Raw genomic sequence first — 25022 nt, forward strand, 5'->3', positions numbered from 1 at the left:
CTGACTGCCTCCTGGGTTCCTCACAATGCTCTGCAACTATGGGACCTGCGGATGTCCCGGCTGTGGCAAAACGTGCCCTTTCCTGGCAACCCCACCCAGGGAGAATTCCTCTACTCAGCCCAGTTCTGCACTGAGGACGTGGTGGTGGCCGGGGGCAGTGGTACCAGTGGTGCTGGGATTATCCACACTGGAACAGGCCAGGTAAGGGCTGTGGCAGTGGGGAGGTAGAGTCTTGGGAGTAGCTGGTGCAGGGGCAGCTGCCGATCGCCGCCAGGATCTCCTGCTGCAGCCCTTCCTGGTTTTCCCTTGCTGCTCACAGGTGATCGGGGAGGTCCTGCTGTCCAACAAGCCAGTGCATGCCGTGGCTTCAGCTTCCAAAGGGCAGCCCGTGGCCGTCGCTGGTGCAGGGGGAAACCTCTACCTTGCTGAGCTGCACTGAGGCACTCTGGCTGGGAGCCAGGCCAGCAGGAGACAGTCCTTTATAGCGGGGGCATCAGTTGCACAACTGGCAGCTTCACAGCTGTTCTGGCCTCTCACCCTGCCCCCACCTTATGCCCATTTGGCAACCCCTTCTCCCCCCCCCCCTGCATATTGTTCTGACCTGCCCTTTGCAGTGTCAGGGGTGCTCCTGAATTTTCCCCAGGGATGGGACTCCCATTTGGGCCTGAGACATGTGGTGCGTGGGGGATGCCCCCTGCCAAGGATGTGTGTAATAAAGCTTCCTAATGGCCGCCAGAACCTGTGTCTGAGAAACAGGTGCTGTGTTGCCCACGACCGGGATGCCTGTAGGAAACGGCGAGTAGGAGGAGGCGGGCTGGGTGCTTCAGCTTTGCTGTTGTGTGAAGGTCCCATCCAACCGTGCAGAGCCAGAGTGTCTCGGCGGGATCTGTATCGGTGCAGCCTGGAATATCAAGTGGAGAAATGGTTCCACAGCAGGAACAGGATTGTTTGAGCCGATCCCAAACTCAGCTAGTCTTTCATGGCCGTTTCCCTGCTTTCCTGATCTGTAACCAAACTCAGCAGGGGCTTGAGGAGGTCTCTCTGGTTTCCAAAGAAGATGGAGGTGAATAAGAATGCCCGGATGTCTTCAGGTTCTGAGTGCAGATGCTGCTGTTCACTCGTTGAATAGCATGTATTTCCTACCAGTCATCAGGTATTTTCTAGAACCGAATGACCTACCTGAAACCAGGGCTTTCCCTGCCTTTTCGGTCTGTTCGGGGTTGGAAGGAGAAAGGCTCCCTCTTTATTTATTTATTTAATGGGACTTAGATGAGCCCCCAAGGGGCCCCCTGCCCAGTGTGGAAATCCATGTGGATGCATCCAGACAGGCCAGGATCCTGGCACGGGCCTATGACAATTCGCCATGGGCAACTTGCTCTGGCCAACTCACCATGGCCAACTTGCCGCAGGACAACTCACTGCAGGACAAGAGTTACACTAATATCAAAGAACTAGTGGAATAGAATCATTGGAGAAAGGTTGCAAAAGAAGGGACAGAATGAAATATGAATGGCAAAAATTAAAATATTTTAATTTTTATTTTAAATAAAAATTTATTTATTCTATTTTAAATAATCAAATAGAATTGTTAAATTGTCCTGCAGTGTGTTGTCCCATGGTGAGTTGGCTGTGCTAAGTTATCCCATTCCGTTTTGACATGGGGGACAATTAGCCCCTGAGAACACCAGCCCCGCCCCGTTTGTGTTGGAGGCACTGTTTAAGACGTTTCTGGGTTGAAAGGATTAGCCGACGACATCACCGCTGCCCAGGAGATGCCCGTGGAGTCTCCCTTTCATGTCTCTGTCAAGGAGCCGGAGCCAATGAGAACACTAGTGTCAACCCAGGAGTGGGTCTGACTGGTGCCCGGTGGCTCTGGTGGGATATCACCCACTTGCGTTCCTCTGAATCCACAGGAAGGGTCTTGAGTCCAGCCATCTAGCTCAGATTCCCAAATGCAGTTGAAAAGCAGGGCAACTCCTTAGTGGCAATGACCTAATTTTAGAGGAAACTTGGAAAAGAGGTTTTAGAACATTTGCTTCTATTCCCAGCTTATGTAAACAGTGTACAAAGCACTCTCCCCGGCCCCCAATTCTGTTGCTTGCTGACCTGGCTGAAGTGAGCCCATTGCCTCCCGCTGCTGCTGCTGCTGCCGCCGCCGCCGCAGATGGGCTGCTGCCCAAGTAACAAGCGTCCCTCTCTGAAGAACTTTGATAACAACCCACTGCAGGGAGAGTCTTGAGAGAGATTTATTTTAGAGCAGGAACACTTTGATTTCAAATGTCTTTAACAGCCTCACTGGCTTGGAAACTGTCCCAGAAAAAAATTGAGCAGCCCTGGTGTTTCTAGCAGGGTCTTCTCTTGAGGGGAGGTCTTCAGAAAAGAGAGGCTTCCCACCATGGCCCGAATGCGTTGGAGGGTTCACTTGGGGAGGACCGGCAACAGACTCCTTCAAGCACCAGGCCGGCAATGTCCTTGGAAGGCAGCCTCGGCCTTCTCGGCCACCCGCAGGGCCGGTGCTGCAGCCATTTGCTGAGATCAGTCACCGATGGTGGAGCGCGGAGGTAGGCGGAGGCTTCTCAAGGCACCGCTCTCTGGCCAGCTCCCCCCCCCGGTAGCTGAGGATCCTATGGCCTCACCTGTCAGCTGAGCACAAGGGAGGGGATTTCAGAACATTATTACTACTGCAATCCTGAGTCCAACCCCCTTACCTCCTCCTGCCCTCCCTCAGTCAGGTCTAGCATCTTTGGACCTTCACATGGATAACAATAACGCTTGTGGTGAGCAGTCCCGTGTTAGGCCTTGGTTTCCAGGCTTGCCTCAGAAGCTTAGAAAAATGGGTTCGGTTCAGGCGGGGGGTGGGGTGAAGGGTTGTGGCTGCCCCAGGAGATTCTGCCTGTAAACCCTGTCCCCATGTGTGAAGGCCTGCAGCGCTCTCCTGGCAACTACCTTTATGGATGCTCGTCCAGCTGGCTCGGAAGAAGACGCCTCAATGCCGTGGGCTCTGCTTCCCATCAGTACCGGCAGACGTAGAAGCGAAGACCCCAGGGGGGGCTTCGATAGAGCGCGTCCTCTCTTTCTCGCTGGCTTCGCTGTGCTGCTTGCCTGCAGGGGTCAAAGAGTGCAGAGACATTTGCCTTAGTGATGGGCCTTTTGAGCACCTGCCCAGGTATCGAGTGTGAGCAGAACGGGATGACCGTGAGTGCCCAATGCCTGGATTCGAGGGAACTGGGCTGGGGATTTGCAGACTGACCTCTTTGGGCAAGTGTCCGTCTGGCTTGCTTGGGGGTAGACAGGCTCAGAATGCCCCTCTCCAGCATGGATCGGCCTGCATGTGGGGAGTCGGGAGGCAGCAGCAGTGGGCTGGCAGCTCTGCTGTCACTCTCCAGGAGTGAATTCTCTGTGATGGGAGGGGGAAGACAGGCAGGGTTAGCTTTGTGCCCCCCCTCCCGGTGCATTTGCTGCTTTGATGCAGGAATCAATCAGCCAAATCTTGCGATGCGCTTGTCTTTGGAAAACAGCTGGAGAGAACGAAACCAGACCTGTCCCTGTTTTGGTGCAGACTGGGAATGTGATGTCCAGCTGGGGTGGTGCTCTGCCCTTTGTGCCCCTCCTATTAAATTACGGCTGCCTATTTCAGGGAACAAGTGATTTTTGCTTGGCATAGCCATTCATGTGCTTTTCTTCTTGCAATTATTCTGATGTTTCCCTCTCGTTTCTGTGATGTCATTTTTTTTTCTTTTTCAGTATTGTTTACCCCTTGTGATGATGTGTGCATCTGCAGAGAGATTATTCACATCTTCCACCCAGCCATTCCTTCTACCGGCCTGTGAGGGATGGAGTGGGCGGCTCCAGTGCCTCCCCCACCGAGCAGCTTGCCTGAGTCAAGGGTGGAGGTGGGGCAGAGGCAGGCTGGGGCTTCTCCTGCTCCTCGGAGGGTGGAGGGTGGACATTGTGCAGCCAAGAGAGACCCCTCAGCAGTCCTAATGGTTCTGTTGGGGGATGTGTGTGTGTGTGTGTGGAGATATGACTCTGAGATGCTGCAACTGATTATAAGGAGGCAAGCTTCTGGCAACCTGGTTATAACCAAGCAGGTGAACTCCCTCCCCCCCCTTTACTTCCCTTTGGTAAATCTTTAAAATTACAAAATAAGTTTAAGCTTTCAAATGAGAATCCCGAGGCCAATCTAAGAGCAGGAGAGGAGCTGCTGCCCTTGAGTCTGGCCTGCTATGCTTTTTCCAAGTGGAGTTCTATTTGGGTGCCCAGGAATTGCCAATGTAGAAAAGTTTCTGCCTCGGAGTTGGCACCTCTCCCTATTTCTGTGGTCCTGGCAAAGGGATCCTCCATCGTGGGGAAGACAAAGGCAGAATGAAATGGGGAGGGAGGCTTGAAGGAATAAATAAATGAAAAAGCAGTCACTCAGGTGTGTCAGCACAGTCTGGATGCCCAGGTAGCCCACTTGTCAATCGCCATTAGGAGTGACAACTCCCATCACTTAGGAGCACAATGGTAAAGTGACATGTTACTGTGCCCAACTTATGTCAGTTTGTCAGTTCTGGCTGCAGTTTTTTTTTTTTTAATTTGATTTATATGCCGCCCTTCTCCGAAGACTCAGGGCGGCTTACAATGTGCTCAGCAATAGCCTTCATCCTTTTGTATATTTATATAAAGTCAGCTTATTGCCCCCACAACTGGGTCCTCATTTCACCTACCTTAGAAAGGATGGAAGGCTGAGTCAACCTTGAGCCTTGGCGAGATTCGAACCCTGCAGTAATTGCAGGCAGCTGGTCTTAATAAGCTTAATAACAGGGTGCCTTAAACCCCTGTACTACCAAGGCCAGTTCTTTAAAATACTGTATTTTTTGGAGTATAAGACGCACCAGAGTATAAGACGCTTAGTTTTTGGGGAGGAAAATAAGAAAAAAGCTGATTGGCAAGTGGATCGGCCTCCAAGAATACCCCAATCAGTTGTTCCCAGAGGTGAATTTTAGCAACAGGTTCCTTGGTTGTGAGTTCTGTGCCTTGCCTTTTTTTGCTTTTTTTTTTCTGCCTCTGAAACTTCTGAAACTGTTTCAGAAAAACAAAATTTTCTTGCCTCTGAAAGAGCGTCAGAAAAAAAGTCTCTGAAGCTCTGTTTGGGAGCTTTTTTTCTGAAGCTCTGTTTGGGGCTTCTTTTTGGAAACTTTGTTTCTGATGCTTTTTTCAGCCTCTGAAACCTCCATTTGAGAAGCTGGGCAGGGCTACATTCGGAATATAAGACGCACCCAGATTTTCACCCTCTTTTTTCGGGGAAAAAGGTGCGTCTTATACTCCAAAGAATATGGTACTTACTTATTCAATTTCTATAGCTGCCCATTTCACCCAAGTTGTTAAGCGAACATCCACAGTCATTAAGCAGGTCACTCAATTGCAACTGTTGACTTCCTACTGGCTTCCCCATTGACTGTGCTTGTTGGAAGCTGCCCGTTAAGGTCACAAATGGTGATTGTATTATTGTGGGATGCTGTAACCATTGTAAATGCTTGCCAGTTGCCAAGTGCCTGAATTGCAGTCACCTGACTGCAGGGAGGCTGCAGCAGCTGCATTTTTGATGGAAGTCTCCTTTTGAGCGCTGTCAACTTCTAACAGTCACTAAATAAAGAGTAAGTAAGGACCATAACTGGTCCACTGGCAGCCCATAATAAACTCTGGTCTTATGGACTTCAGTGGATTTTACTGCATGCAAAAAATCACCTTCCCCAAACACCATTTTATCAGTCAGTCTGTTTTTAATGGGGACTAGTTAAACAAACTCTCTCAAGGAGTAGCCAGAATGCCACTTCCTGGAAAAGTAGTCTGTGTATGTGTGTGCGTGTATGTGGATGTTGTGTGAGCATGCCAGTGATCATCCAAGGAAGGAACCCAGACCTTGACCCACCCGTGCCTCACCTGGAGCGTTACTGTCACTTGTGTGGGGGTCCTTCTCTCCAGCTCCGGCCAGCCTGTTGGGGCAGAAGGTTCTTAATTCCCTCTGGCTTCTGTTCAGGGCTACCATCCTCTCCCCATAGCTGGCTCCTATTCTTTCTGGTCCACTGGAGCTGACATTTGTTAGAGACCTCCAGGGAGCTGCAGCCCCCCCCCACACAACTGTGGTCCTCTGTGCAGAGACAGATCCCTCCCCTCCTAGTTTTGAGACTAGGTTTGCCAGTAGAACATGGCTTATGTTTCCTTGCTTTGACTAAGATTTGAAGTTGATGCCTTCTCATTCCTCACCTCCTTTTTACGGACAATTTCTGTAAAACTACTCGATAGTTTTTTGCAAAATGGACCATGCTGGTATCTGAACTTGATTCCATCTTCTGAAAAACTAGAACAAAATGAGCATACAGATTACAAAGGGGGGTTTCAGCAGGGATGAAATCCAACAGGTTCTGACAGGTTCTGAAGAACTGGTAGCAGAAATTTTGAATAGTTCAGAGAATCAGTGGTGGAAATTTTGAGTAGTTTGGAGAACCGGCAAATGCCACCTGGCTGACCCAGAATGGGGTGGGAATGGAGATTTTGCAGTATCCTTCCTCTACCATGCCCACCAAGCCACGCCCACAGAACCGGTAGTAAAAAAATTTGGATTTCATCACTGGGTTTCAGTGAACCCAGAAGGTTACAGTGAACCTCAGTTCTGCTGAGGTTGCTGGGCATTTTCAAAATCACAACATCAAGTATTTTCTCCCGCTTGCCTAACCTCACAAGAACCGGGAAGAATGCTTTTGGAGAACAACGGGTTCAGTTTATCTGAAGGGCTTTAAACTAAAACTGGAGGGGAAGATAACCAAATTTTGGGACCTAATCCTAAATATAAACCTGAAGGCAATTGACCAAGTGGTAAGAAAGCAGAGGAACTCAGATACAAAACAGGAGCCACAGGAAGCAAATGCAGGGCCAGTCGAAAAGGCCTTGGACACCTACACAACTAACACTTGAAATATAAGGAACAAACAGGGCAAACTAAAAATCCAAGTACAGGAGGGCAGATACAAGATTATTGCCATTATCAAAACTTGGTGGGAGGAAACCCATGACTGGAAAGTTCTGCTAGAAGGATTTATATTGTTCAAAAGAAATCTAATAAAAGAGGAGGTGGATTTGCATTATATATAACAACTGCACCTGTACAGAAACGCAAATACAAACAAACAAAAAAAAAAGATGAAAACTCTTGAGTGCATTTGGGTTATTAGAAAAGGAAAAAGGAACGACATTGCCATAGGTGTATCCTACAGACCACCCAACCAAGCAGAGGAAATGGATGAAGTCTCTGCTAATGTGTGCAGGAAACCCACTGCAATAGTAACGGGACTTCAACTACCCTGACACCAACTGGGAGACAAACTCTGCCTCAAGTGGGAGATCAAGCAGATTCCTGAGAAACCTAGTAGACAACTTTGTCACCCAAAAGACACAGGAGGGAACCAGAGGTCAGCTATCCTGGACTAATTTGGATAAAATGATAGAGGAGGTTGAAATGGTGGGAATTTTGTGGGAAGACTGACCAAGTTCTATTGGAATTAAACTATTTGTTTATTATTTATCAATTTTATTGGATGCCCATCTTACCACAGAGTAACTCTACAAAATCAAACGTCTTAGACTTTAAGAGAGCTGATTTCAACAAACAGAGCTTCCATGAATAGAAATCTTAAAGGGGAAACCAACTCAAGAAGCTTGGGAAACTGAATAATGAGATTATAAAAGCCTGGTCTAGCATAATACTATTGAGAAAGAAAAATAAGAGATGCCGGATGAAACCAGCATGGTTGCATAAGAATGGAGTAAAAAAGAAGGGACACATAACTAAACCAAAATACTAGCAAATAGCTCAAATCTGCAAAGATGTCAGGAAATCTAAGGCTCAGAATGAATTAAGAGTTTCAACAAATGTCAAAAATAATAAAGTTTCATATGTAATGGGGATGGAGGTAGAAATTAACTCGGGGAGGAACAGAATCCCTTGGATGGGGCCGGGAGAATGGCCTGGTCAATGGTACTGAAGGGGCCAAGAGGTTCAGCAGAACCTTCTCTCCATCTTGGGCCTGTCAGGCAGGAGTGACTCATACAGTTTCTGTCACATGCTGAGGCCTGAATCCTTACTGAACAAGGGTCCCGGTGCTCTTTTTCCTCCAGTCTCTGTAACTACGGTATAGTCCAAGTACCTTATTAAGCATTTTCCCTCGGAAGAGAAGTTGGAATCTGGTTGATACTTTTCTGAAATTTGCACCTGGATGATGGTCTCTTGAGGAGAAAGAGCCTCTTCCCTTCTCATTTCCAGGGTGCCCTAAAGACACCAGAAGACCCCTTCTGTCTGCTCGCCTCAAAGGGCCTTGCTGTGCATATGAAAAAGAGAAAAATCCATACCCCGCCCACCCCCCCAGGCCCTTGCTATGGCATATTTTCATGCAGGAAGTATAGTTTTGGTCCTAGATTTTATTTGTTGAGATATTTAAAATTAGTTTTTTAAAAAAGTTACGCAGATGGGTCGACGCTGCAAATGGCAAGACTATTTGTGTTTGTCAGGAATTCTTGCTGAACGTCCCTCTCTTGCAATCCGTGTCATGTGGGTGATCTAAGCAGAGATCTAACACCACCAAGGATGGAGCTTTATGGACCTCTTAATATTCAGGAAGTTAAAACATATTTCTTGCACTGTTATATTTATCATAATTTAATACCCAAAAAATATTCCAGGGAAGATGAATCCAGGTTAACAAAAGAACCAACACAGGTGGGGGGTTTTAGAAAGGTAGATCCACACTTGAAATGTAGAGGAATTTTCTGAACGTGTGTGAGCTATTGTGGAAGAGATTCATGCAGGTGGTGGTGGGGGGACGGGGCGGGGCGGGGGCGGCTTCATTATTGGAGGTTTTCCAGCAAAGGTTCAGCATCCTTCATCTGGGATGATCTGAGGAGTCCTGCCTGGGCAGGGATTGGACTAGAAGTTCCCTTCTAACCCTAGGCTTCTATAATCTTTTAATTATTTCCAATATTTTTTGTCAATTATTGTATCATTATCCATGAGTTTATTATTGCTGTAAGCCAGGGACTGAAGTGGCATAAAAGCAGGAAACCATAACCATGGGGGAGCCTGGTGGCATTTAGAGGTCAGCCCCAGGTGCCCACCTCCCAGGAGTCTTCTGCAGAGGGAGGGTGCGTGGGAGTGGGGGAAGCAGCATGAAACTTGGTCCCACTGAGCAAAAAGGGAGTCTCCGGGTTAGCTCAGGCAGGGCAACTGTCCCTCCTTTCCTCTCCTACCTTTGCTCAGGTGGGAGAGGTCCTCCTGTTCCAGGTTTTTAGACAGTTCTGAGCTGTAATAGTTGAGCGTGTAACCTAAACAAAATCAATTTCAGAATTTTGTTTTGTTTTATGAACACACCTAAATAACCTCTTCCCCAAGGCCTGCAAAAATATGGCAGGCAACAGGGTTTTTTAAATTAAAAAGTAGGGTGCTGACCCAGTTAGGCAAGTGGCGAAGATTGGGTGTAAACATGCATTCTACATGCACCTTGGCAGGGTTACAGGAAGAGAAGGTACAAGCTGAAGTCCGCTCCTCACTTGTGCTTTAATGCAGCAAACCCATGTCCTGCCAACACCAATTTCCTCTCTCCTCCCCCATCCTCTTTGTGCCCCTCATTTTGTGCCAAGCAGAGACGTTTCCTCCTTGCTTGGTTCTGATGCGACTCTCTCTGGCTCTTCGGGAGCGAGGGGGGAAAGGGTGAGCTTTCGAGGGGGACAGATTGGCAGAGGATTCTCCCAGCTGCCCAGGTTCTCCTCCTGCTGGATGTCACTGACCAGTGGGACCATTCAGCGGAGAGAAGGGGCGTCTCGAAAGCTGACCGGGCCCCTTGGGAATAATTCCGGCAAAGCAATGCGGACTGAAACTGACAGTAAGAATTGATTTGCTGGCTCGCTGTGTTGCTAAAACAGAAGGGAAACAAAATTGCAAGTGGTGTCTGGTACTCCCCAAACCTTATGAATCCCCAAAGCTTTGTGACTTCCCATTTCAGCTCAATTTGCTTATTGAACAAGTTGGGAGTAAATTCTCATCCTTCTGAAAGAAGTTCGGAGTCTTTCTGCACTGGGCTGCAGATTCAGCCTGTCATTCTGGGGAGGGGGGGTTGCGAAAGGTTGGCCTGAGCCTTTTCACAGGCTTCCTGGGTCAGAGCAGGACAATCTATGGCCGCCCATTGACCCACTTCCAACATGCACTTTGTTTGGTGCAACATGTCCACTAAGGTGTGCCTCTGTGGCATATACCCTCCCCAGCCACCTCTTGGCTTTCCCTCCAGCAGCCGTTTAAAAGCTGCTTTACCACCCTTGGGAAAGTGGTCCCGATTCAGCTCTCCCTGGGCCCGACCCCCCCCCCACCCGTCTCATCCCTGCCTTGGGACCCAGAGTGCTGCCTGTCCGGCAGCCCCTCAGTTTGCCTTCTGCCCCGCGGAAGCTGCGGGGAAAAGGACTGGGGAAGGGGCTGTGATTCAAGGGAGGGAAAAGCATTTCCTGAGATTTACCCATGAACCGTGCGGCACCATTCCTGATTTCGGTCTGGGCATGATGGAGGAATCCCAAGGACTGGGATATGAAAATGTGGATATTGTCATGGTTGTTCCTCATCTGCAGAGAAAAAAAGCACAGGAATTCATGGTAGAGAGAAGGATGTAACCCATTCGGTCAGGGGTGAAATCTAAAATTTGTTACCAGCGGTTCTGTGGGTGTGGCTTGGTGGTGGGGGTAATGTGATTGGGTGGGCAAGGCCAATTTTTTTTTAACTTTTAAAACCATTTTTTCTACAACCTTCGGCGAAGAGGTTGTAAAAAAAATGCTTTCAAAAGGCTCTGACGATCCCAGCTGAGTTGCCTGATTGGCAGATACTTTTTTTCTTTTAAATGCCTCTAACGATCAGGCAACTCAGCTTGGATTGTCAGAGGCATTTAAAAGAAATGCCTGCTCTGGGCCAGGTCTCTCCACCTGCACTTCCCCTGCACAGGTTCTCTGAATTGCTCTACGCTCTGGCTGCTATCAGCTTTGAAGGTATCCAACTGCCGTGTTCTTTGGTGGTCTGGTTTCCTTTTACCACTAACTCTTCCAAGCATAATTGCTTTCTCCAGTGAATTCCTCTACATGACATGGCCAAAACAATAAAGATATAATTAAAACTAGTTCTCATCTTACAATGGTACATTTAGTGACCGTTCAAAGTTACAACAGCACTGATAATTTTTCACACAACCGTAGCAGCATCTCCATGTTCACATGATCAAAATTCGGATGCTTGGCAACTGATTCATATTTATGACGGTTGCAGTGTCCCGGGGTCATGTGATTCCTTTTGTGACCTTCTGATAAGCAAAGTCAACGGGGAAGCCAGATTCACTTAACAACCGCACTAACTTAACAACTGTTGAGTGATTCACTTAAGGTCATAAAATGGAGCAAAATTCATTTAACAAATGTTTCACTTAGCAACAGAAATGTTGGGCTCAATTGTAGTCGTAAGTAATTATTTGGCCAGACCATGTATTTCTATTTCTCCTTTTTCTGATATCCCTCAAGCTGTATGAGAGGGTGTTTTCCTAAAGCAGGGAGGCCCAGTGGCTTGGCTTCAGACTTCCGTGGGAAGCATTGGAGGGAAATGAAAATGGCCTGTTCCACTTGTCTTCCTGTCCTCAGGCCAGGCCAGGTCAGGTTGAGAGCTGGGCACATCAGTGTGTGACTATGGAAGTCCATGCAAGAGGTTGCTCTTTTCATGGATGACAGACTTGGCTTTTGTCTCTTTTTATGTTTTACTCAGTTCTTTTTTTACACCTCTTCCACGGGTCCCCAGAGCTCGGTCAGTGTGACTAGGAAGGAAACTTTTCCTGTAATTCAGGCACAGAAGCCATGGCAAACAAGGGAGCCATGGAGTCATGAGGCTGACACAGAAATTATCTCCCCACCCACTCAAATTCAACCCAGTCTCATCCCGCGTTTTCCTGTGTGTACAGGTAGTCCTTGCTTAAGGTTGTTCTAATAGCCATAATGCTTAGACTTATATATCATTTCACAGTGCTTTACAGCCTTCTTTGAGCGGTTACAGAATCAGCATCTTTTCCCCCAACCGTGCGGGTCCTCATTTTACTAACTTCGGAAGGATGAAAGGTTGAGTCAACCAAGAATCATTCCTCAAGGAGTGATCCTTGAGCCGGTCAGAATTGAACTCCTGGTGTGTGGACAGAGTTGGCCTGCAATCCTGCACTCTGAGCCACCAGGGCTCTTAGTTACAAAATGCTCAACAAAATAGACTTTTGACCCACCCTTGAAGTCTCAACTGCTGCACAGAAATGATGGCATTCGGGGCGGTTGGCAACAGGTCTCCATTTACAACTGTTGCAGCATCCTGCGGTCACATTTCTAGCAAAAATGCCCATTGGATACATTGGGTTCGCTTAATGAGCATGTGGTTTGCTTAATGGCAAGGATGCAGAGTGAAATGCTCCCGGTTTGGACTGGCTCGGGCGAGTAGGTAGCGATGGCGGTGGGCAGTTTGGAGAACCGGTAGCAAAAATCCCTCCCCCCCCCAGCCTCCAGCTTGCTTACCTTCGCACTGCCTTGCTTCGCTTGCTGTAATCCCTGCAATCCATTGCATCAGCAAGCAACTTAATCTTCCTGCCTGCAATTAAGCTCATCGGTGAGCAGCTCTATCTGCCTGCCTGCCTGTAAGTTTTTTTTCCCTTTGGGAGCTTTAAAAAAATAGTTAATTGGGGTTTTTTTAGTTGTTCTTTTTTTAGATCTAGCCATTTAAAGTTTAGGAAGTTTTAAATTTAGCTGCTTTTATATAAAAATAAAAATAAAATAAAATAAAATATTTGTGCAGCTTTCTGAGCTTTTCTGTAGTGTTTCACTCTAACTACACAAACACACAAAATCTCACAAAGCTGTATGTGGAATTTTGTGTGTATAAAGTGTGAAAGTTGGTTTTTTGGGCTTTTTGGGGCTGTGTGAGTGAGGTTCCTGCTTGTTGCAGGGGCCATTTTGGGTCTAGCACAGCTGCTTTTACATTGTGGGTGAGCTAGTTGTGTTGTGTTTTGTAGGTTAAAAAAAGGCAAAAATGACGTTGACTTGGCCACGCCCACCTGACCAACAAGCCATGCCCACCCAGTCACCTGACCACCAAGCCCCGCCCACTAATTAAGCCCTGCCCACAGAACCGGTAGTGAAAATTTTTAGATTTCACCCCTGCAAGGATGACTCACATTATATGCATTATGTAAAAGTCACAAATTGTGATTGTGGGCCTAGGGGACGCTGCAACCGTTTGTAAATGCAAGCCATTGGCTGAGCACCGCAAACATGGCCTCCTGACCAGGGCGTCTGTGTGAAGTTTTATGACAGTTAATAAACAAGGACTGCCTATACTAACTTTGTAAATGGCTTCCATTTAAGAAAAAAAACAAAAGCTGCCAAGCAACCCTTCACTGACCAAGTATTTCCAAGCATTCACCAAGCAGCTCCGGAGATCATCCCAAGCTAGACTGCGGAACATCAGCTTCAGGTGGGCCCACCCAAGGAAGACTCCACAGTGCAAGAGAGTTAACTTGCAGCTCTGCAACCAGGAAGAAAGGGGTGGCAGATGGGTGAGTTGCCCTCTGCAAAAGAGGACATCTTTCCAGACCCCCAAAGTCATCTCAGCCTAAGAGGGAACATACTGGGGTACCGATCAAGCCACCAAGCTCACTGACATCCCACCCCTCAAACGACAGAAGTGGCCACCCTTTTCTAAACCTTGAATGCCTGTTAGAGTCCTTGCTCTTCCTAGTGGTGGGACATGTTCATGAGGCAGAAGGACGGGGACAAATGGCCTGCTTCCAAACTCATGTTTGCCCGCTGTCTGTTCTTCCAAGGTTGCTGGGCTTCCCTCCTCAGTTATTGTGTAACTGAAGCGAGGGGTTCCGTTGTGAGTATTGGCTCGTGACTATAGACACCACCATCTGCAAACCATGTTTGTTGAGCTTTACTGCGCCCCCTTTGAATCCTCTAGTTCTACATTCATGTTGGTGCTACTGAACCCAGTTCAATCTTCACCCCCTCAGAAGGCCACCCCACTGGAGGTTTGATTTGTTCCTAGATTCAAGGTCATATAGGCAAGACTTTAGGATGCTCTGTTAGGGTCCTTTCTGTTTGTGCTGATGATAGTCAGTGTTTCAGAACGGATCCTTCCCAGGCCAAGCTGGAGATACCAGCTAGGATTGGAGTTCTGTGCCTTCCGCTAGAGAAACAGATGTTCTACCCCTGAACTTTCACCCTTCCATGGTGCCAGAGGAGAGCCACCTCTGTAGGTGTCTGAACTTGCCATGGCCACCGTGGTCTCCCGATCTTTCAAATGGAGCAGCAGAGGGAGGAGGCTGTAGACCACTTCTTTCTTGAGGAGGGCCTTCTCCGTTTCCTTGGACCTCATCACCAGCTGCCCAAACAAGGAGATGGCAGTTGCCCGGACGTCGGCTCTTTCCTGATGGGGACACACAAAGCAAGAAGCTTGTATGAAGTGCGGCTTTTCTGTGATGACAGTCCAGCTTTACGCTCTTGGGAACCCCAAAGAATTTCACCTGACAGCAAAAGAGGAGAGAGATTTTAGTGGATTATCTGGGGATTGTTCAAGTTCTTTCAACCCCTCTCCCCCTGAAACATTCTTCCATTCAAAATAGAGATTTAGAAAATTGCCTTTACTGGTTTCCAACATCCTCCCCACTTTTAAGGTGACCATTTCAGAAATGCAGGTGGTTTTTTTTCTCTGAATTTACTAGCCTTCAAGGGTATGATACCCCTGGGGTGATTCAGCAGGTGTTTGTATGTTTTTACGGAAGCCCCAACCCCAGTTCTTCAAAACTTACATCCTCAAAAAATGAGCGGACATTCAGAGCAAGGTCAACAGAGATGAGCCCAATTCCCTGGCCATCCATTTCATAGAGTGTGGTCATTATGTCGTTCAGCCCTTCCAGAACGTCTTCACATCCACTGAAAATAGAGTTGATCATTGTTGGAAGCTGATCTCGTAGGGACTTAACCTGAGCAGACAAGAGGGAGGCAAACACAGGTTTGAGAGGGAAGTTTGCTGCGAGTCTCAAATGGGGAACTGCAATCCCTGCCTTTGGGGACCAGGATGGGAGCTTCCCTGCCTCTTGCATTTTTCTTTGAAAAGAAAGAGTGTGGATGGGGCTCTGAAAATCCTCTGGTTTTCAAATCCGACATCTAGATGGTGGTGCAATTGCCTGCCTAGCAAAGCTGCCCAAGACTCCTACCTGCTTATTAGGAGTGAAGGGTCTGTCTTCAGAGTTAGTGATTGCCGTTTTTGTGGGTGACCGTGGGGCGAGCCCTGTGAGGTGAGCAGGACCGTAAAGACTTTATGAGGAACGGGTGGTGGCCACTTTCCAGGGAGGGAACTCGGGGAGGGAACAGCCTGGCATGGGGGAGTGGCAGCAGTTGGACAAAAGAGGCGGGACGCAGATCCTAGCCTACCCTTGGCTCTCTGGGAGACCCTCAGCTGGTGATTCCATCAACCCAAACTACCACAGAGGAACCACTCTGTAGGCTCCTTTTATACAAAACCTGGGATATAAATCAGATCACCCCCTCCTCCGCATTAGGAAATGTTGCTTCCCCCTCCTGCCCCCGCCCCACTTTCTACTGCTGTCAGAGGGGAACATGGTAGAAGCATTCCAGGAACAGGAGCAATGGCTGAGAAATGAAGCCCAGAAGGAGCAGGGAGGTTTCTTAGAGCCGCTAGCAGGAGAGCAAACCCCGAACCTCTTTGGCTGGGCCTTGTATTGAAGTCCCCCTCTGGACCGTTGAGGCTCCAGGGTGGGGTGGGGTGGAGAAAATATCCTTTCTGAATGAAGAATAGATGTTCTCAGCTTTTTTACAGCTCGGGTTTTTAATATAGTTTTTATTAAGAATTAAAAACAAAAAAAAAATAACAAACCTAATACAAAAAAGAAAAGGAGAAGGAAGAAAAAAGTAAAAAATGCTAAAAGAAAAGAAGTTGTGTTCAACTTCCCTTAGAGCAAGTATAATTACAAATACAAAATTCCCTCTTACTTTATGGTTACAGAAATAAACTCCCTTTTTTGTATCCGTTTTTATAATCCTAAAAACAGTAAGTCGTGCATTTTTTCCTGTTTCATGGAAAAACCAAACAAGATTTCCAATTAGCAATAAACATAGAAATGGTCTTTTCTCTAATTAAATTACAAAATCACATCAACTTGGCCATCTCAGTGAGTTCCATCATCTTCACCAAATATTCTCCCATTGCAGGTAATGTCAAGTCTTTTGTGCATACAATAATTTTACTGCAGTTGTCATATATATGTATGAATGTAGTTATATATGTATATGTATATATATCTCTATAGCTATACAGGTAATCCTCACAACCACAATTGAGCCCAATATTTTTGTTGCTAAATGAAACATTTGCTAAGTGAATTTTGCCCCATTTTATGACCTTTTGTTCTGCAGTTGTTAAGTGAATCACTGCAGCTATTAAATTAGTGACACCACTGTTAAGCGAATCAGGCTTCTCCATTGACTCTGCTTGTAAGAAGGTCACAAAAGGGGATCACATGATCCTGGGACACTGCAACCGTCATAAATATTTTGCCAAGCATCTGAATTTAGATCACATGACCCTAGGGATGCTGCAATGGTTGTAAATGTGAAAAACTGTCATAACTCACTTTTTCCAGTGCTGTTACTTTGAATGGTCACTAAATGAACTGTTGTAAGTCAAGGATTCCCTCTCTCTCCCTCTCTCTCTCTCTCTCTCTCTCACACACACACACACACACACACACACACACACACACACCACCACCACCAGTCAGGAACCAGTTGCAAAAACTTCTGTTCACACACTCACTTCTGAGGAGCATCTGTCCAGAGTACAAAAGGGTTTATCTCAAAATCTTTCTTTGATCCAGAGAGATTTCTCTGATCAGTATCTGCCCTCAGACTGGCATTCTTGCCTGCAATATTGTCCCCACTCCTTTGGAAAAGTCTAATCCAGGGGTCCCCAACCCCCAGGCATGGCCCATTACTGGGCTTTGAGCCTTTTGGAACTAGGCCGCGGAAGCATCCCCTCACCCGCCACTTGCACGGAACCATTCCCCCTCCCAGTCGGACCACAAAGCCGGATGGGTTGGGGAACTCTGGTCTAATTCCACCTCAGGTTTTCCTTTGGAGGGCCCAGGGTTTGCTTTCTCTTTCAGGTCAGTTGGCTGCCTACTTCTCTGTCTACAAAGTCTCTGCCATCTACTAGAAGCAGTTTCTCCCAGGAAGCTCATCTGGCTGGAGCAGGCAGTCCTGAAGGTACCTTGGTGCCAAGCCATAGGCTGCTTTACAAATAAAAATTAACATTTTGAATTGCATCTGGGAACCTTCCGGCACCAACGCAGGGCCTGCAAAATGTTGGTAACCTGTTGAAAGTGATGAGCAGCCTGTTCCTGAGAAAGTTGACTCTTTCTGCAGGTGTAGAAAGAGCTCTTGTTGGGCTCAAGCGGCATTATTTATTTATACACAAACAAACAAACATTGCCTTAACTCAATCTTGTTATATTGCTAGAGATAAAACTGTTAGTATTTTCACTGGCTATAAGTATGCTTTTGGTATTTACCATGCTATTGGTGCCTTGTGGAAACAGAGGATTTTTGGCCTTCTCAGGCACCCACACAGTCCTGTTCCTTTCACTTTTAAAGGTGCATCTTCTCTCATCAGCTGTCATTCATTGTTCCTCTTATCAACGCAATGACCCTACTACCACCAAAGGCAACTACTGTGCTGATTGGGTTGCCAAGAGGGCTGATCAAACACCTTTCTCTTTTTCAGTATTTGCATGTGCATTTCATGTTCAAATTTCTCTCAGATGTGAGTCCGCTACTTGCCAACGGCTCAATGGTGCCTCTCGGAAAGGTTCCGTCTGGATGGTTTCTATTGATGAAGAATTGTTCCACACACTCTTCTTGTCTTCTGGCTCAGTAACTATATGCAGAAGGACACTGTGGCACCCAAACTATTGTAGATGCCATTCAACGAGACTGATTCACTGTTGGAATCTAGGTAGAAGCTTCTGGAATGCCTTATGTGCCAAGCTTCTAGTGCTTCTTCTCAGCCAAGGACTCAGAAAGGGGATGCATCCATTTTCTTTTCTCATATTTACAAAGTGATTTTATTTCTTTGACTAACACACATGGATACAAGTTTGTTTGGGTGATTCCTGGCCCACTCACCTTCTGGCTTGAGGAGCCCTTATCACTCATGCCCATGGCAGTGGTCTTGGGGGGAATGGAGAGCCAACTGGAAAATTAACATTTTACTGGGCAAATTTGTCAAGAGCCACAGGTGTTGCCTCTTGTATGATTTCAGTTGAGAAATAGACCCCCCCCCCAAGATTTTGGCCTGTCTTCACGTGAAATATTTGCCCATCCTCCTTGTACAACTCAAGGTTTGGATGCTCATTCCTTGGCCCTCATTACAGGAAATTACTTTTTGAATCCATGTATTTTTTCTCTGAGCAGGCAAATCCAGCTTCTTGTGAAAAAGGGAAGCCTTCCCTTTGGGGACCGTGTCCATAGGAAGCTGGGTTTCTTTCTGGAAGACCACATCATGGCAGTCCAGCTGAGGTGGGCCGTCCCAAGCCCCGTGAACCACTTGTGCCTTTGGGAAGGTGGCTGAAGGACCACATGGTCTGTCACACCTACCTGAAGCCGCATGACTGCATGCAGCCCAGTACAAATGACTGGATCTCAGCCTGCCTGATTTTGGCAGCTTGCCCTTTAGAAATGATCAAATGGTAGCATTGGCTTGCCTGGTAGCCCTTTTTCCTATAAGTTTGTAATTTTTTGGATTTTGTCGCTTTTTTAAAAAATAAATTTTATTTCTTGTACTTTTTTTTTTTAAAAAGATTTTGTCGCTTTCAATGTCTAGGACTCTAGGTGATTTATCTATTGTATGTTCCAAGTTTAACTGCACTGTTGAGCTCGCTGTGCTTAAGCACATGAAGATTCAGGAAATTAAGCAGATAAACATAGGTGAAAGAGGTGCCTTTAAAGGGAATTTCTTGGGAAGTAAATTATCAGAAAGCTTTTAATGCCATTTTAGAAGGGAGGTTAATGCACAAGTGAGAGGGTCACCTGGGCAGTAAGAAAGGAATGAGAAGAAACCACGACACTCTAGGAGCCAGACTCTGCCTAGCAGGAAAAGTAAAACTTGAGGATTTTAGAGCTAGACATGTGCAAAGTTAATACCTGACTATAAAGGGGGTTACACCTGGCCTGGATCACCCTCAACCCTCTTGTGCCAATCCATCTTGAACTCTGATCTGTGGCGCCTGGTGTTTGACCTGAGCAGGGCAGGAATCACAGAGGGGCAATTTTTCCGGGCAGCTCTTACCTTCCCTTGCTGGAAAACGAAGCTGTTCAGCCCTTTCAGGCAGAGGTCTTGCACTGCTGGATTGGGTGCTGCCAGACCCTCCTCCAGGTGCTCCCGGAGGCTGAATCTGTTCATCATCTTGATGGCGGAGGAACTCTTGAGAAACTGAGGAGGCAAAAGAACCTTTTCTTTATTAGCAGATGATTGTGCTAGAGGACCTTTAGAAAGGCTAAAGGTCATGAATAGGCTCCAGGATATGGGAGGACATGTGTCTCTGTGTGTGTCCCTGTGTGTGTGTGCGTGTCGTCTCCCCCCCCCATGTGTGTGAACAAGCTTGGCTGGAGGCAGCAGCATCCACAAAGCTCCACCTTGCTTGGTGGCTTGAGGACGAGACCCCACCCCTCTGAGGCAAGTCCTCACCTCGATCACGAGCGCCAAGGCCGTCACCTTCTTCAGCTCATCCTCCTCACTGCTGAGAATGAGAGCAGCCTCCCCAAAGATTCCCGGGATCTGGGCACTGTTGCACTCAGTCATGGCCCTACGTGATGGGACAACAGAGTCAGAGGCGTGATGACCGTGTTGTGAGAGGCAGAGGCCACTAGGGGGCAGCTGAGAGAACTGCCTGGCTCCCCCCCTCACTTTCCCACCCCCCTTTCAGGGGCAAAGCACCCTTGAGAGCTTCATCTGGCACCAGAGGGCTTTGCTCGATGCTTCTCCCTTAGGGGGAGAGGGAGAGAGCTATGAAGATTGTCCTGTTGTGGCAGGGGAACCAGGAGGAGCCCAAGAAGAGCCCCACATAGCCTATCCCCCACCAGCTTCCCAGTTGCTTGGAAGGACGGGAAAAAGGTGCCATCCAACTTGGCTCGCTCTTCCACGTTGGGCTGATTAAAATGGATCCTTTGCCCCACTCTGGCCCAGGGGGGATTGCTGCACAGAGAAAGGAACACTCCTCACCCCCAATTCCTGGAGAAGGGATCTGAGCCCTGAGGCAGTGTGCCTGGGAGAGAGGGAGGACCCCTGGATGGAGGAAGGGAAGCAGCAGGAGGGGGGGAGCACTGCAGGACTCAGCCTTCCTCGGGGATGGGGGGCACTTATGGCCAGGCTTCTTACCGCGCCAGCAGACGTGTGCCCTGCAAAAAGTGCTGGGGGTTGCTGAGCACCACCCAGCCTTGCTGGAACTCGATGCAGGCATAGACTGCCCAGTCCCCGGCTACAGAGAAGAGACTCTTCACAATCTCCACCGAAGTGCTGCAGACGGGAAACAGTTGTCACTGGCACTGCCCCCCCTCTCTCCCTCTCTCTCTTTCTCTCTCTCTCTCTCTCCCTCTCTCCCTCCCTCCCTCTCTCTCAGGTTAGGGTTAGGGAAAGCCCATAGTTGGGATTGATCTCAGGATGGCCTGAAAAGACTGGGGAGGGGGCTGCTGAGGAGAGGCTTTCCTTGGCAAATAGAACAGCACAGGGGCCCAGACTTTCCATGGTCCCTTCTGTGAATCTGGCTGGTTGGACTTTTCCTGTAGTCCCAAGGGGGCTCAGGACGGTTCCCTTTTCTTTAATTTTATTTGCCATGGACCCTTTTTGACTCCAGTCTGCTGGTGCCTTTAACAAATGTCCTGAACTGGAAATTGGCTTTCGTGCAGACTCTGGGTGCTGAATTTCCCCTGGTTCTGGAGGAGAGCCAAGGTGCCAGAGGAGGTTTGGTGTGTGCAAATTAATTGCTGTCCATGCATTTCAACCTGTGAGATATTTTTAAAAGGGGATCTGACATCCTGTCCTACCTGGCAGGGCTGCAAGCACAAACATTTTGTCTGGCAGGGTGAAGACCGGCTCTTTTCTTGGCCTTTCTTCAGTGCAGGAGCCAAAGCTGGCCCTGACTTTTATTCCTAGCTGCAGCACTCCCTGAATTGTCTTTTTGGACTAGGATTGGCTAATGACCCTAATGTTAGATGTTTTAGTACTGATGTTATTATTAATTTCCATCCATAGTTTTAGCTTTTTATATTCTGCCAAAGGTGTTTTTCAAAAGCAACTGGGCTTCCTAGGTTTGTTTTCCATGACTAGGCCCAGCAGGGAGGTTTCTGGGGGGCAGGGAGATGGCATGCTGTCCTGAAGGTCAAAGCCCCACCTGCCCTTGTGGATCCTGCTCTGTCTGGGGGAGGGGGGATGAGTTAGGGGTCACCTGGTGCTGAGAGGTGTGACTCTCTTCCTTTTGGTACCTCTGGAAGGTGAGTGCTGTGGGGTTTTCCCTCAGAATGAGGTCCTGCCTGGTTTTCAAAGCCTCTGGCAAATCCAGCTGCATCACGTAAAGGACCTGCTTCAGCAGAGGTATGAAGAGCTGAAGGTGCATCTCGCCCAGGGCTGCCCGATAGCCGGGGATGTGGAAGGTCTCGTAGATGACATTCATGGCCTGGCAGGGAGTACAGGGAGATGCCACCCTCAGAGAAGGAGGCTCCTGGGCAGCGACTCCTTTTTATCCTTGCCCCCCCTCCCCCGAGGGACATGGGGAAGGCCATTACAGCTGGTCCTTGACTTACGACCAGAATTGATGCCAACATTTCTGTTGCTAAGCAAGACAGTTGTTAAGTAAAATTTGCCCCCCATTTTACGCCCTTCCTCACCGCAGTTGTTATTTATTTAGAAGAGTTACATGGCTGCCCATTCGCTCTCAGTGACTATGGTTGTTTTAAAAACAATAAAGAACCCAATATAAAAAGAATAAAAACAGCAAGCATTCAAATGAACCACTGGATGGGCTCCATCCTGCTCTGGATTCCCCAGTCCCGTTATTAGAGCCAGGTCTTCAGGGCCTTTTGAAAGTGTCAAAGTGGGAGCCAGTCTAATCTCTGCAGGGGTGATGTTCCACAGGGAGGGAGCCACCACGGAGTAAATTTGTAAATTTAATTGAAATGACTAAATACTGTGTTGGAAGAAATATCCTTCTGGGTTCTGCTCCAAGTGGGGAAAAAGACACTGGAAACATGGAGACTGCTTGGTTTAATGGTGGACAGGATCACATGGCTTGATGGGGCCCATTGTGTTAGTTTCTGTTGCTATTGTGTTGCAAATGTCCTTTGACAAAGGATTGACTTTCTGCCTCTGGCCCATTAACAAAGGGTGGGGGGCAGGAAGGTGGGAGCTGCTTTGTCTGTAAAATATGCTTCTCCATTTCTCATCCAGGTAGGGAAATATAATATTCTGCCTTTTTAATATTTCCCAAAATATTTCATTCTTCTAGGAAAGGGGTGGGTGCTAACCTCCTACAACTGTTTAAATTTGTGAACCAGCCAAATACTCTGTTCAAAGAAAATACGTTGTATGTTTGTATGTGTGTTTCTAATTATTGCTATTTATTGCTATTTGTTCTCTTTTATTCTTTAAAGTTTAACATTCATTCTTTATCTTAATATCTTAATATTTGTTTGGGGTTGGCTTTCTTCCCTTTCATCTTTTTTATTGTACAGCAATCTTTCTCCTCAAACCTACCACCTCTGTCTTTTCTTTCTTTCTTACTTTCTCTTCCCCCCCTCTTCTTCTTCTCCCTACTTCCTCTTTCTTTCTCTTTCTCTTTCTCCTCCTCTCTTCCTCCCTCTCTTACCTTCACTCCTACTCTAATTTCCCTTCCCTTCCTTCATCCCTCTCTATTGCTGTATCCTTTTATGCATATGGACTACTCAGAGGGCTGAAAAAGTTATTTTTGACTGGTCCTCGCGCTTTTGACCAGTCCTCGAATTTACGACTGTCCTCACATTTTACGTTTTTTGCCCTATCTTATACCATGTTGAAGAGAAGCAGTTGTGAAATGAGTGACATGGTTGTTAAGAATGCTGCACAGACATAAATGTGAGGATGGTCAGAAGTGTGAAGACCAGTCAAAAGTGCGAGGACCTGTCAGAAATGACTTTTTTCAGCCCTCTGAGTAGTCCCTATACATATAGCCATGGCCACCCGGTCACATGACCAGCTAGCCACGCCCACCCAGTCACATGACCTCCAAGCCACACCCACAAAATAAGCCATGACCACAGAACCGGTAGTAAAAATTTTTAGAACCCACCCTTAGTTTGGGGTCACCACAACATGAGGAACTGTATTAAAGGGTCGCGGCATTAGAAAGGTTGAGAACCACTGCACTAGATGGACCCCAGTAAGAGAGGTGAGGAGATTTCCGGTTGGCGTCGCGGCAAGACAGTCGGGGAAGTAGCAGGCTCGGATGAGCGCCGCAAAAACCCCAGCTGACGAACCGCTGCCGATGGGTCTTCAGACTGGAACTGTCCTGTAGGGATAGGGAAGAAAGAGAGGTGCCTCGGACGACCGAGAGGAAAAGACAAGTTCCTCGGAGGTCAGAGGGAACTCTCTGTGAGGCGGTGGCGGGGGGCGGCAGCCATGGTGGCTGCCACAAAGCTGGGACAACCGGACTAAGTGTAGAGCTGGAGAGAAGAAAGAAATGGAACGGAGTTTTTTTGAAGCTGGGTGAGTGACAGCCAACTCAGGCTTGAATAACAACAAGAGAAACATCTTACAATTATAAGATCCTTAATATGTAATAGCGGCTAAGAAAGATGGGGGCAAAGAACATTTTGAAATGTAACTTTGAAGATATAAAAACCCAATTGAAAATTGACTTTTGAATAAACTATTTGGAAACTTAAATAATTAGATATGATCAAAGGATTGGAAAGAAATAAAGAGATCCTTCCCCCCCTTTTTTTAAACTGCAAGAAAAACAAAAAGAATGGATAATAAGCTTTAAAAAGAAAAAAAAAGTGATATATAATTAAAAGGGGAAAAAAGGAAAAAAGAAGTGAGAAGAGCTACTTAAATTTGGACTGGACTTTAAATGTGATTTAATATTTTTAAACTGAAAAAGAAAAAGAGAAGCTAAGTAAGATCATGATGTAATTGCAACAAAATGGATACTTGTTAAGCAATTGGAAATTGTGGATTGTAGAGAGACACCATCTGGAGTAAAAAGGAATTTTGCAACTTGGTTCTTTATTTTGCAAAATTGTGGACTTCACAGATAACAACCGTGAGAATTTGTGGAGGAGGATTTTCTTGTCTACAAGAGGTTTGACTTTTGGAGGAATAAAAAAAGGAATAGAAGGGAACACAATGGAACTTGTATAATTGGAATAATTATTTGACTTGGAGAATGGAAATAAGAGCAATAACTATAATGTGGCATAAAGGACAAAAAGTCGATATAAAAATTGAAATGGAGTATACATGAGTGGACAAGAAAATGAAGATGGAGAAATAAGACATAGAAGTGGAAAATAAAGAAGATAAAGACATTGTGATAAACATGAATAAATAATTGAACAGGTGAATAGCAATAATAAAAAGGAGGTCTCTAGAGATTATATTGAGATTAACAATAACATAATGATGATTATATTGAGATTAATAATAATATGATGATTACATGGGGGTTAATAGTGAATGTTAAAAGAATAAAAGGTTGGAAAATATTGAGGAAATTAAAAAGTCCAGGACTTGGATTTATAAAATGACTATACTGAGATTAATAAATATGAGAAGAAATATGTTACAGACATTTAGAAATGAAATAGAGATTGAAGCTAAAATATATGTA

The 25022-nt window shown here is 46.8% G+C and overlaps 1 protein-coding gene across 1 annotated transcript in view; it reads right to left on the bottom strand.

Moving 5' to 3' along the window:
- Positions 1–2986: 2986 nt before the first annotated feature.
- Positions 2987–25022, bottom strand: part of LOC139320751 (maestro heat-like repeat family member 5) — a 66133-nt gene continuing 44097 nt past the window's right edge. The window contains exons 21-33 of the mRNA XM_070949186.1: positions 21643–21833; positions 20540–20677; positions 19850–19967; positions 19451–19594; positions 14895–15068; positions 14357–14512; positions 13487–13609; positions 10539–10641; positions 9283–9357; positions 6250–6343; positions 5926–5978; positions 3251–3397; positions 2987–3102 (exon numbers count right to left, since the gene is read on the bottom strand). Coding sequence (XP_070805287.1) covers positions 2987–3102; positions 3251–3397; positions 5926–5978; positions 6250–6343; positions 9283–9357; positions 10539–10641; positions 13487–13609; positions 14357–14512; positions 14895–15068; positions 19451–19594; positions 19850–19967; positions 20540–20677; positions 21643–21833 — 1632 coding nt within the window. The remainder of the gene's footprint in view (positions 3103–3250; positions 3398–5925; positions 5979–6249; positions 6344–9282; positions 9358–10538; positions 10642–13486; positions 13610–14356; positions 14513–14894; positions 15069–19450; positions 19595–19849; positions 19968–20539; positions 20678–21642; positions 21834–25022) is intronic.

The sequence above is a fragment of the Pituophis catenifer genome, unplaced genomic scaffold (genome assembly GCF_029215685.1).
Source record: "Pituophis catenifer annectens isolate HBS135680 unplaced genomic scaffold, rPitCat1.0.hap2 SCAF_8, whole genome shotgun sequence".
Taxonomy (NCBI): domain Eukaryota; kingdom Metazoa; phylum Chordata; class Lepidosauria; order Squamata; family Colubridae; genus Pituophis; species Pituophis catenifer.